General features: G+C 45.5%; 1 protein-coding gene across 7 annotated transcripts in view; it reads left to right on the top strand.

Moving 5' to 3' along the window:
- The window catches only part of CC2D2A (coiled-coil and C2 domain containing 2A), a 138861-nt gene that overhangs the window by 30333 nt on the left and 95758 nt on the right, over positions 1-12770 (top strand). For 6 of the 7 annotated variants that reach the window (XM_075930704.1, XM_075930702.1, XM_025178410.2 and 3 more), the window contains 4 exons: positions 2609-2697; positions 3765-3866; positions 8014-8115; positions 9586-9765. In XM_075930704.1, the coding sequence (XP_075786819.1) occupies positions 2671-2697; positions 3765-3866; positions 8014-8115; positions 9586-9765 (411 nt within the window). In that variant the 5' untranslated portion in view covers positions 2609-2670. Of the gene's footprint in view, positions 1-2608; positions 2698-3764; positions 3867-5788; positions 5916-8013; positions 8116-9585; positions 9766-12770 lie in introns of those variants that run through there. The other variant, XM_075930706.1, reaches the window with a different exon arrangement.

Below are 12770 nucleotides of genomic sequence, written 5' to 3'. Positions count from 1 at the left end.
CAGCCTCTCAGTGCACTTCACGGATGAGAGTAGGGCATCGAGATCTTCATAAAACTTGTCCTTTACTTCATCCGGATTCGTCATTGTGGGCGCGTAAGCGCTGATCAGTGTGGCTTGCTTTCCTTTCGGTAGTGGAAGATGCAGTGTCATGAGTCGGTCATTCACGCCCTTGGGAAGACTGGCAAGTTTGCGGACAAGATGATTCTTAACCGCAAAGCCAACTCCAGATTCACGACGTTCGTCACTGCTGCGTCCACGCCAGAAGAATGTGTAACCATCTCCTGTTTCCATGAGCTGACCTTCATTTGCTAGATGAGTTTCACACAGGGCCGCAATATCGATGTTAAATCTTGTGAGCTCTCTGGCGACCAGGGCTGTTCTTCTTTCTGGTCGATCTGCTGAAGGGTTGTCTTGAAGCGTGCGTACGTTCCATGTGCCAATAGTGAGTGGTGTCATCTTGCATTTTGTTTGAACTTTTATTGTTCGACCGCATGAGATGGGATCCCCTCCAGCCGCGGTAAGCTGGCCAGGGTTCTATGAAGCAAACAATGTTTAGGGCACCTTTTCTAGCCCCTTCCTCTTACTACGGAGGTGAGCAGTGCAATCCTAAAGAGGGCTGCTCAGTCACTCAGGTAGACGCCGAATCCAGCTGTTGCTTCAGCCAGCAAGAAGACGACCATTAGACCTGAGCCGCCTGTGTGCAGGTCCGCGGCTACAGCTCCCAGTGTATCCACACCTGCTGCTTCGTCGCTTGCCTGTCGCCACAGGACTTTAAGGTTTACGGGAATTAGGGGATGTCGAGATGTCAAGACTTGCGCGTGAATTGGATTAAAGTGAGGGAGAGGTGCGCATAGTCAGCCTCACTCTCTCTTCCCAGATTCCATCTTGCTCCAATGGCAGGACTAATGTCAAGACGGTTGGAGATGGACTGGGCGCAGTGGTTGACCAGGGCATCTTTCATGTCTTGCCATGCTCTTAGCGTACCACATCACTTGCAGAAACCACCTTCATGACCGTTGGTCCTATTCTAGTAGGTCTCATCCGCTCGATCCGCCGGAGTCTGGGGTGTATGGGGTGATCAGGGAGGGGTAGCACCTCTGATGTACGGGCATGTCGTGTCCTTTTAGGGCAGCTCGTCCACCTTTGGTCCCCACTTGTCACTCAACTCTCACCTGTGGCTCCTAGTAGCTGTAGCATGTGTAGCGGCCACACCCCGGGCAACAGCTTCGACAGGCTGGCTAAACCAGGTTGAGAGTAGCCGTCAGGTCATCGACCTTCGGTGAGATAGGGACTTGTCTATCCCGAGCATGGGGGAAGAATAGGAACTGCAAGGCTCCGGTGCCCCACTGCACAAGAGGCACATGGGGGCGGGGAGCATACTGGGGAGCCATGGGGCTGTTGTGACCCACTGAGATGGTGGGCCACACTCGTGGCCCACTCATTATTTTTCGTGGCCCATTGCTGCACTACTATATGTAATTGTCTTTTATCATACCCAGGTGCTTCACTGTCTAAATGCCCCAATGAGATCATTAGTCCCAGGTGAACCTGAATTGCCTAATTCCCCTTTATGAAATCTGTCAGAGGTGGGCTGAGCCCTTGGCCCTTTCAGAAAGCCAGCTACCTTCTGATAGTGAGGCGCTAGATTTTTTTTTATAGCATTACATACAAAAAATATGATTTTAGTTCGTTTTGTAGCTGTATATAATAGCTTTGAATAAAGATTAACACAGACAATGGGTATCTTGTTTTAATGTTTATTTTGGAATTGTCTTGGAGGGTATACCTTTAATCATTATTATTTATATATAATACCATATAAAATTAGAGCTGGCGAACTCAGATCTACAGAATATAGCACACATCATTTAACAGTTATTTAATGGAAAGAAATGTTGATGCGTTATACTCTGGATGGGTCAGATCTAATACATTTTACTTGACTTTAATTCTGAAAGGGTATGTCTACACTACCCTCCTAGTTCGAACTAGGAGGGTAATGTAGGCATACCGCACTTGCAAATGAAGCCCGGGATTTGAATTTCCCGGGCTTCATTTGCATAAGCGGGGAGCCGCCATTTTTAAAACCCCGCTGGTTCAAACCCCGTGCAGCGCGGCTACACGGGGCTCGAACTAGGTAGTACCGAGGTGTACCGGTAGTTCGGAATAGGAAGCCTAGTTTGAACTACCTAGTTCGAGCCCCGTGTAGCCGCGCTGCACGGGGTTCGAACCAGCGGGGTTTTAAAAATGGCGGCTTCCCGCTTATGCAAATGAAGCCCGGGAAATTCAAATCCCGGGCTTCATTTGCAAGTGCGGTATGCCTACATTACCCCGCTAGTTCGAACTAGCGGGGTAGTGTAGACATACCCAAAGGCAGATCTGGCTGGGCTAAAGGAGTTAAACTGCTAGCCTGTAAGTTTTGATACGTGGAAATTTCTTTGTTAAAATCAATGTGTATATATTAATGTTTTCTCAGTTTGAAGTCCTTCTGTTGGAAATGGATATTTCCACATCCTGTGCATATTTTGAATACCAAGCCTTTATGACAATTTTAGATTCTGCCACCAAAAACCTGTAACTCTAGATTTTTGTGATTTTTCTGTTTCAGGTTTGCCTCCTGTCCCTTCTACATCAACAACAAGCTTTGCAGAATTTTCCATTAGGGAACGGATGAGAGAAAAATTAAAAGCTGCAAGGGTGAGAGCATTTATAAAGGATTATATTTTATTTTATAGGATTTATGAGAATGTAATCAATCTTTCTTGTTTTGTGCTGCATAACTGAATGAATTAAATTAGCCTTTGTAACTCTGTTAATATCATATATTTATTGTACAGATTAGTTCCTAGTAGATGATTTCAATATTATTTTCTAAACAAGTTAAATTCTTTTTTGTAATATAAACACTAATGTTTAGAAAAATCTTACCATTTTAACAGTAAGTCAGATCTTACCACTTTCATGTTGAATATTTTCCGTGCTAGTGTCTTGTTGAAATTATTGGGGCTACTTTTGGAGAAAATTATTGTATATTGTTACTAGAAGATTTACCTGGCATTGCTCGGATCCTTAACTCAAAAGTGTTTTATTTTTCTTCATTTATATCATTGCTCTGGGGTGGGGCTGGTGATGAGTGGTTCAGGATGCAGGCAACCCCTTGGAAAGAGGACAACCACAGCCCTTTCTCACAGCAGAACCTTGGGGCCAAGTGAGAAGCACCTGTCCATGACTGCTTCAGCAGGCATAGCGGGGTAGAGGTGCATGTTCCCCAGCTGGTGGACAAACAGGCAAAATCACTGAAATATATAGTAGATAGCCTCCCCCCACCTGCTGGTCCAATGGGGTTATAGCTGTCCTAGTCCCCATCTCTGGCTCCTTGGTGCCCTTTTCTGTGGTCATTCTACAGTATAATGCCTTCCTACTAGACCCCTCTCTTTCCATTGTATGAGAACAATCAAATTCCAAACCCTGGCCTGGATTTAAATTATAATAAGAGGAAGCTGCATACCAAATTTCATGGTCCTAGCTCTTACCATTTAGGAGGAATTCTTGAACAGAGTTACAGAAGGATAGATGCACAGATGCACATTTTAAAAATATATAGTAAGATAAATGGAAACAGAATCTGTCTCTTTGTAATAATTTAATATGGTTATACAGTTAAAATATCTTTCATTTAATATTACCTGTAGTAAGACATTGAATTTCTAAGAATTGGTAAAAATTACTCATATATTATCAGAATTTCTGTTTGTTCTTCTTAGTCGAAAGCAGAAAGTGCTTTACTACAAGAAGTCCCCAGTCCACAACCAAGGCGCTTAAAAAGCCTCAGACAGAGGGAATCCGAAAACAGAGGGGATAAAAAGGTGAGAAATAAACTGTCCACGTGTACATGCTCCATATGCTGTCATTTTATCAAGAAGGTGAAGGTAATACAACTGTCAGTTGTTTGAATATCATTAAGATAATCTTCTTATATAAAATATTTTTATTGCATTTTGATATCATCTGCTAGACCGAAAGACAGACATCCCTGACTATTAAAGAATTAGTGAACAGGAGCCTTTCCAATTAATGCATTTCGTATACATGCTATACTTACAGTATTACATTTTCTTTTGTTATAGCATAGATTTCAAGTGAGGCTTCTATCACCTAGAGCAGCAATGGGCAACCTAGGCTAATAAATGGCCCTCCTTGATCTCAGTGGTCTGCAGGATTGTCGTATCTGGAATATAGGGTAGTTTCGTTAACTGTGCTTGCATATCTAGAATTTGCAGGGTCTGCCGATTGAAGCGTAATAGCGCTTTGATTGGATGTAGAGGGAATGCATGGCTCTCACAGTCAATGGTGTGCGCAGTCAACACGCATCTTTCTTCACGTTCTCTTGCTTTACATGTGTGTTACTTTAGTAATACTGATAGGAAAAAACCTATGTGGATGGAAACCAGTAGAATCTTGCACATGGGCAAGGATAAACAAAATGTCTTGCGGACTACACATAGAACCCCAATGGGCCTCAGGTTGCCCAACACTGACCTAGGTATTAGCCCCTCCAAATTCTGTGTACCAAATGGGCCCCTTGCCCTACACCCCCCAACCCTCACTTTTACCTCTTCTCCTCTCCCCCCCCACATCCTCCTACCCCCCTCCCCTGACTCCTGCAAACACACACACACCACCAGCCCCCTGTCCTGAAGTTCCCAGGCAACACTGGTTAAGTCTGCTAGTAACTTTTTATAAAGGCACACAGCTATAACAGCTAAAGCAGTGGTCTCTAACCTTTTTACACCGAAGATCACTTTTTAAATCTCAGAACAGGCGAAGATCTACCGCCCCGCCCCGCCCCTTCCTTGAAGCCCCGCCCCTTTCTTGAAGCCCTGCCCTCTCTATTCTTCTCCTGTCCATCACTTGCTATCCCCAGCCCTTACTTACACACTCTGATAAACACTTTATTTTTAAATTATGTGATATATAAAATTAAAATCACGTGTTTATAGTTATAAAATAAATGGTCTGTTTTTTATTCATGCTATTTAAATCTAAAATGAAGCATTTATAATTATACATTTTGTGGGGACAGAGTTCTGCGGCTGGGGGCAGGGTGCCAGTGGGGACAGAGTTCGGGGAGTGGGGATGGGAATGGGGACAGGCGAGTGGGGACAGAGTTCGGGGAGTGGGGACGGGAATGGGGACAGAGTTCTGTAGCTGGGGACAGGGGAATGGAGTCTGGGGAGCGGGGACAGGGTGCCAGTGGCAGCAGAGTCACCTGCATCTGCCTCTTCCCAAGATTCTCTCCCCCCCCTTCCCCTCCCCGCGGGAAGCCAGCACATGCCTCCTCCGGGCCCCCCGCAGCGCAGGGAAACCCCGAGCGTGCCTGCCTCAGGGCTAACCCCGCCTCCCGTGGCGGGGTCAAACTCCCGCGGGAGCCTGCACATGGGGCAACTCCCACCCCTCCCGCGGTGGGGCCAAATCTCCCTTCCGCGGCGCGGCCCCTCCCCTCCTGCAGTGCGGCCAACCCCCCGGGCACCTGCCCGGGGCCAAACCCTCCTCCCGCGGCGCGGCGCAGCCAACCCCCTCCTGCAGCATGGCCACACCCCGTGGGCACCTGCCCCGGGGTCAAACCCCCCCTCCCACGGCGTGGCCCGGCCCGGCCAACTCCCTTCTCTCCCGCAGCCCGGCCAAACCTCAGGGCCGACTCCCGCTCCCGTGGCGCAGGGAAACCCCTGCGCCCAACTCACCCCTCCGGCGCTGCCGGCGCAGTGAAGCCTCCGCACTCCTCCTCTAGGGCCAACCAGCACGCAACAGAGCTGTGGGAGGGGGAGCAGCCCGCGCACTTCCGGAACCCCCGGAAGTGATGCGAGCTTCAGAGAGGACTTCCGTCCACCCCGCGGGAAGCCGGCACTACACTAGAGGTAGGCAGTGGGGCTTCTCGGGGGTGGGGGGAAAATGGGGCGCAGGGTTGCCCGAACACCTCGTGATCGACTGGTCGAGGCCTCGCAATCAACGGGTTGGTGACCACGGAGCTAAAGAATTCTAGTACATTTTAGACATATTTCTTTGTTCTCTTCAGATGTGGCTCAGCATGGTTTGCTGCCCTGCCCTGCCCTTCATTCTCTGGACACAGTGTTTCACCTTTCTCCATTAGTCTTGAAGTCCTTGTACTGGCAGGAGTCCCCATGCAGGAATTTCAGGCTAGTCACAATGCATGTTGTGCTGTTTACACTGAATCAGGCATTCAGTGATTCACACATGGAAAATACTACCACAGTATATTATGTGAACAAACCCTGGGGGAAGGTCTCACTGATTCACAATGTCTTGAAGCAGTCAACATGTGGTATTTCTTTATCAAGAAGGACATCACCTTGACAGGAGTCCACTTACCAGGGATCTAGAACTGTCCTGCAGATCATCTCAGTAGGGTTTTCTTCCTGAGACATGAGTAGTCTCTGAAGACAAATGTTCTTTGGATAGTGTTCATAACATAGGTCCCCATGATTTGGGTAAGAGGGTGCACCTCTGTGCAACAACGGAAAATGGAAAGTATTTCCTATTCCATTCTGGGAAGTGGCTCAGCCAAGGTTCCCTGTACGATGCTTTTTGCTGCAGCTGGCAGTCGACTCTGCTGAATTAATTCCTTCCTATCCTGGTCCTTCCTTAGGTCATTGCCAACCTTGAGGCAGATTGAGCCAGACTCATCCTAATTGCCCTGGCGTAGTGAAGGCAGCATTGGTTTTAAGACCTCTCTGCTGAGTTAATTCAGCCTTCCATTCTGTATGACCTGCTCACAGATGCCAAACCATGCATCTGGCGACCAACTCCTGGCACCTTACAGTGTGGCTGCTGCAGGGCTGAATGAGGAGGAAAGGTGTTGCTTAGATGTTGTCCAACAGGTCCTACTTAACAGTAGAAAGCCTTTCTCTAAAACGGCCGATTTGGCAAAGTGGAAGAGGTTTTGTTGTGTGGTCCTTGGTCTGTGGGTGTGCTGGGGAGTCATGACAGTGCAATGTCATTCACTGCAAGCAAGGGTGATCTGACAAATGTAAAAAGAGGCACAATTTACGTAATGTGAAGTTAATAGGGAATTGGAATCAGCAGACCAAAAAGGAACATGAGATCATCCCTCACAGCTTCCCCCATCAATGTTCCTTTGCAAACTGACTCTGTTAATTCCCCGTCCTGGAGGAACAGTAAGATTCTCAGTGATTGAGTTAAAAGAACTCTTTGGCTGATTAGTTTTGAAGTTGAAGTTTGTTAACTATACAGTATTATCTTCGTGTTTGAGTTAAACTGGAAATCCACTTCTTTGAAGTTAAAGTTTTTTGTTGCTATGAAACCTTGCCTGTGATGCCTTCGTCATACATCTGACGAAGTGTATCTATGTCCATAAAAGCTTATGCTCCAATAAATCTGTTAGTCTATAAGGTGCCACAGGACTTCTCGTTGTTTTTATAGATTCAGACTAACATGTCTACCCCTTTGATACTTAGCAGGCAATAAAACACTCATTTTGGACAATGTGGTGTTTTTGAGTTGTGAAAATCCCCCACTCCTGTATTTGTGTATTTTGGTATTTGCAGCTATCTCCGGAAGGTATTACCCATGAATTTGGAGGGCTTTCTGTATAAATGATTACATGGTCCAAGATGGTGGAAGAATATAAGACTTCTATTTTACCTTGTATCCCAAAGTTGACCATTCCTTTATTAAGTATGGAAAATGCCAATATAGTATCCGCTTCCAATTTTATAAAATGTTTCTATTCTTCCTTTCATAATTAGAATCAGACAAGTTTTATTAAACAATTTGAGTAATTCTGTTTTGCTTTGCTTTAGAAGAGAAAAGAGCTAACATTACTAGCAGCTGCACCCACTTTCTAATAAATATTTCATCAGAATAAAATTTTACTGTGTACATTCAGTAGTTTGTACACTCAGCTACTCACCACATTCATTTGATGTGCTGTAAATAAATACCTTGTATAATAATTTAAAAGATGTTTTTATGCAGTCTGATGAAGATGAGTCAAGACAGATGCAGGAAGATCAATCCCAGACATCTCCTAGAGTCAAGTTTCACGATTCTGTCAAAAAGCTCAAGCAAAAGTCACATGTAAGAATCATTTTCTTTAATTACAGTAACCTTTAGTGACCTCGGTGGGACTCTTGTGTGGCTTCAGGATTTTCACTGTGAGAAGCAGCTGTCAGGATTGCAACTTTAATTTGCAAAATGCCGTTTCCATTATTGGGGTACTTAGCAAATTAATAAACAATTAAAATATGATCATCTTCATAAATCCCCATAGCAACTTCACCAACAAATGTTAAAAATAACCCCAAAAATCTCTGATAAAAGTATCTTGAATTGTGAAATGAGAGCCATGTTGGCACAAGGATTGGGGCCCACAGGAGCTTTAATGTCTAGTTAGACATTCCTCTCTTATAGATTGACAGTCACAATACTTCTACATATAATATGCATGGCAACAAAATACTGCTGTTAATTGGGCCACAAGGTATATATTATAAAGATTAGTTCAGCCTGTTAAGGACAGATTTTGACAACTTGTGCTCCCTAAGTGTAGCTCAGTGGTCCCCAACCTTTAGAGGCTCCCGGGCGCCCGGGGGCGGGGCCACTTACGCCGTGCGTCCTGGGGCACGCCAGGGGCAGGGATGCCCTTGCACCCGGCGCTGGCATGTGCCCCAGGGCCGGGGCCAGGGCCGCCCGAGCGTCTTGTGCCATGGACCCGGGGCGGGGGCCGGCGCCGCTGCCCGAGCTGCGCACCACGCCCAAGCCGCACGCCTGGGGCCGGCACCAGCGCCGCGCGCCCGCATGTGCCCCGGGGCTGGGGCCGCCCGAGCGCCCCGCACCAGGTGCCGGTGCGTGTCGCGCGTCTGGGGCCGGCGCCTCCAGTGCACCGCGCACCGGGGGCAGGGCCGGCCCAGGTTGTCAGTGGGCGCACACAAATGCCCCGGCGGGCGCCATGGCGCCCACGGGCACCGCGTTGGGGACCACTGGTGTAGGTGCATATACATATGTCGCTACCAGGTGTGCCAGAGGAGGCAAGGCAAGACAATGTCTCTTCCCCCTCAGTATAGTGTGCCAGATTCTGGGGCCTTCGCTGGTTGGTGTAAAAGTCATTTCTCACTGTGCTTCTCTAAATTCCCTCAAGAGCATTGTTTCTGCCTGATAGTTCTTTGGGCAGAATATCTCCAGAAACTGGTGTTTGCACAATGCCCCTCTACTTCCCCCACGTGTGAGACTTAAGGTTTCACAGCTACAACATAATTCCGGTGTCTGATCATATTTCAGGTGTATTTGTGTTTAAAAAATGAGCAAATTTAAATCTGAAGCAGTTGATATTTAAAAACCTTACTATAGAATATGTGTTTTATTAAGTAATAGGAGTTTGAAATGCAAGCTATCTAACAGACGCTTGATTTCAATGTTTTAGTGTTTGTGTGATTTTTTTAAAAATGATTCATAAACATTATGCTGTTACTAATTAAAGGATAGTTTTAGTTGTTTTAGTTGTATTAAAATACTGTAAATGTGACCATAAATGATGCTTTCTTTTCTTAGGTCCAGACTGATTTTCCTTCTGCTGAAGAAGCATATAATTTTTTTACTTTCAATTTTGATCCTGAACCAGAGAATATAAAGGATGAAAATAAGAGCAAGAAAAAGAGTGAATTAAATCAGGAGGAGGAAGAACAGGAATCTGTAGTAAACTATCAGCAAGAACAAACAGAGGATGAAATGGTACAAATCAGACATACTTTTTTATATTTTTAGTCAGACTTTTTATGCTAATTTTTGCATATCCACTTAATAAAAACTGACATTTTATAATTTATTTTAAAAGCAAATGTTAGGATTATGTTTTCAAAACACTGATACAAGATAGAAGTTGCTTTCTTTGCAGTTAGTGCTTTTTCTTTAGTAGTGAAGTACTTCTTGCTTAATAATTATATAACAAATAATTGACACAACGCAGACTATAATTATAATTGCATGGAAAAAAATAGAATTTCATAGTAAACTGAATAAATTAATAGACATTGTATCAGTAAGTGTCAATTTTACCTCAGGCTAATATTGCACATTCATTAAAGAGATTGAGAGAAAAATTATGAGAGGCTGTTTTTTCAAAATAATATGAAAACAGGATGACAAAACATAAAGGAAGGTGATTAAAACTACAGACCTAAATCTTCCATCTTTTCTTTCATTGAGCAGTATCTTCCCCTATAAATTGTCCCATTAATTCCAAAGAGATTATTGGGAGACTAGTGTACTTAGTGTCAGTAAGGGTGCTTCTACACAGCACCCTAACCTCGAAATAAGATATGCAATTTGCGCTATGCAAATTGCATATCTTATCTCAAATCTCTTTCAAACTAGCTTATTTTCAAATTTGGTGCAGCTACACGGCGCCAATTGCAAAATAGCATGCCATTTCAAGCCATCTTTTATCCCTTGTGCAATGAGGTTTACTGGGATGGTAAAATAGCACGCCCGTTATTTTGAAAAATATTTTGAAATAGTGGGCGGCTTGTGTAGATGCGAGGTATCCTGAAGTACCTGTGCAGTGTAGATGTACTCTAAGGGTATGTCTACACTGTCACCCTAGTTCGAACTAGGGTGGCTAATGTAGGCATTCGAACTTGCAAATGAACTTGCATGTTCCCAGGCGCTGCCATTTTTAAATGCCCCATAGTTCGAACTCCCTGCCCGAGGCTACATGCGGCACGGACTAGGTAGTTTGAATTAAAGCTCCTAATTCGAACTACCATTAATCCTCCTAGTTCGAACTAGGGTGGCAATGTAGACATACCCTAAGGGTGGTAGAATGTATGAAAGTATTTGTTAGTAAACTGTATATTTTATTAAAATGAAATTGAGTTTATATTTCTAATAGTCTAACATTTAGTAACTTGCTACCATCTTCAGTAAACTGTGATTCTTCATCAAGTGGTGTCCCTGTGGGTGCTCCACTCAGGTCTTGGTACATCTTTGCGTCACTGATCAGAAATTTTTGGTGAGCAGTGCCCCTTGCACTGTGCCTGCACACCCTGCTTCTCGCGCCCCTGCCGTTTGTCGAGTGTACACGTGGCGTAAGCCCTGTCAGTTCCTTTTCTACCATCCTCAGCTGAAGACAGAGTCAGGGTAGTGCTCGTCTTCCTGACAGGGAAAACAAAATTACTATAGTTAGTTTAGACTTTTCTTCATAGTTTAGCCAGTTAATGATAGTTTTCAATGTTCGCTTTTAAAAAAAAGAGAGACAGACAGAAAAGCACCGCCGATGTGGCTTTTTTCTTCAACATGCCAGGTTCTCCTGGCTTTAAAAGATGTGACTCATGTTGAAACTCGATGCCTATTTCTGATGACCATGCCTCCTGTGTTAAATGCCTGAGAGAGACTCGTGCAGCACAAAAGTGTCCTCACTGTCAGAACATGACAGCTAGAGCTAGAAAGGACCGCGAAACACGGCTCAAAAACCTCCTCTGCAACCACGGGGCAAACCTGAGGACACATGGGGACAGCAGAAGCCGGTTGACAGGGCGGCTTCACCACCCTCACAAGCTTCGTAGGCTTCCCTGTCACGCTCATTACCAGCACTGCCCAGAGCCTCTCATTCCCCGGTGCCATCAGTTTCCGGCACCATGGAGAAACGCAAGTCTGCACCAGCCAGGTGAGCTGAATCAGAACTTAAGTGCACTGCACCAGTCGGTGCTGCTGCGGTAGCGGCACCTACAAAGTGGCATATGCCACCACCACTAGCTCCCACCAGCACCTCTACGGTGCCTGAACATACTGGTGAGATCGAACTCGACCGCACTGCAGCATAAGAAGATGCTATTCAAGACGCAGCACTTACAAAATTCTCAGCCAGGCACACTGCTCAGATCAGGAGCTTGCTCACCATGCTCCTCAGTGGTGTCTTATATATGCTCATATGCCAGAAAGGGCTCCCCACTCTCCTACGCTGCTCTCACTAAGAGCTGACTATGGCAGTGGACATAGGAACAGATTTTTATCATACCATTCATCTCCCTCGGGATCAATGACTTCCTGGCATTCATATCAGGATCATTCCCTACAACAACATCCCCTGTGGTCCAACCAGCTGTGGATGTATCCTCCACAGCAGTTCTAGCCTCAATGGCCCCTGGGAACCATGGCAGGGGTACCGGCCATGTTCCTCCCATGCTTACCACCCAAGAGATACAGCTCCTCTGTTACAACAGCACACGTCTGTATGCTTCCCAACCATATTCGCACATTCCTCACTGTCTCACCCGCTCTCAATAATAACACACATGGGCTCCAGTGATAACCATAACTTACCTCATTCAGATTCGGAGAGTTCCTCACATGACCCCAGATCCACAAGATCAGACGAGGCAGTTTCCCAGATGTCTCCCTCTCCACTGGCAGACGATCTAAAACAATTTCAAGAACTATTTAAGCGGATATCTCAGGACATTACACTCCAAGAGGTTCAAGGTAAGCAATACAAATTACTGATGATACTACAACCACTGGCATCCTCAACAATAGCTCTACCCATCAACAAAGCTATCCTGGAGCTATCAGATGTGCTGTGGCAAAATCCTGCCTCTATCCCCCCAACAAACTTCAGGGCAGATAGAAAATACTTTGTCCCTGCAAAAGATGTGGACTTCCTCTTTGAACATCCCCAGCCGAACTCACAGGTTGTAAACTTGGTGAATCACAAGGCTAAGAACCCACATTTTAAATCT

Source organism: Pelodiscus sinensis, chromosome 5 (genome assembly GCF_049634645.1).
Source record: "Pelodiscus sinensis isolate JC-2024 chromosome 5, ASM4963464v1, whole genome shotgun sequence".
NCBI lineage: Eukaryota > Metazoa > Chordata > Testudines > Trionychidae > Pelodiscus > Pelodiscus sinensis.
This window is presented reverse-complemented; position numbering and strand designations above follow the sequence as displayed.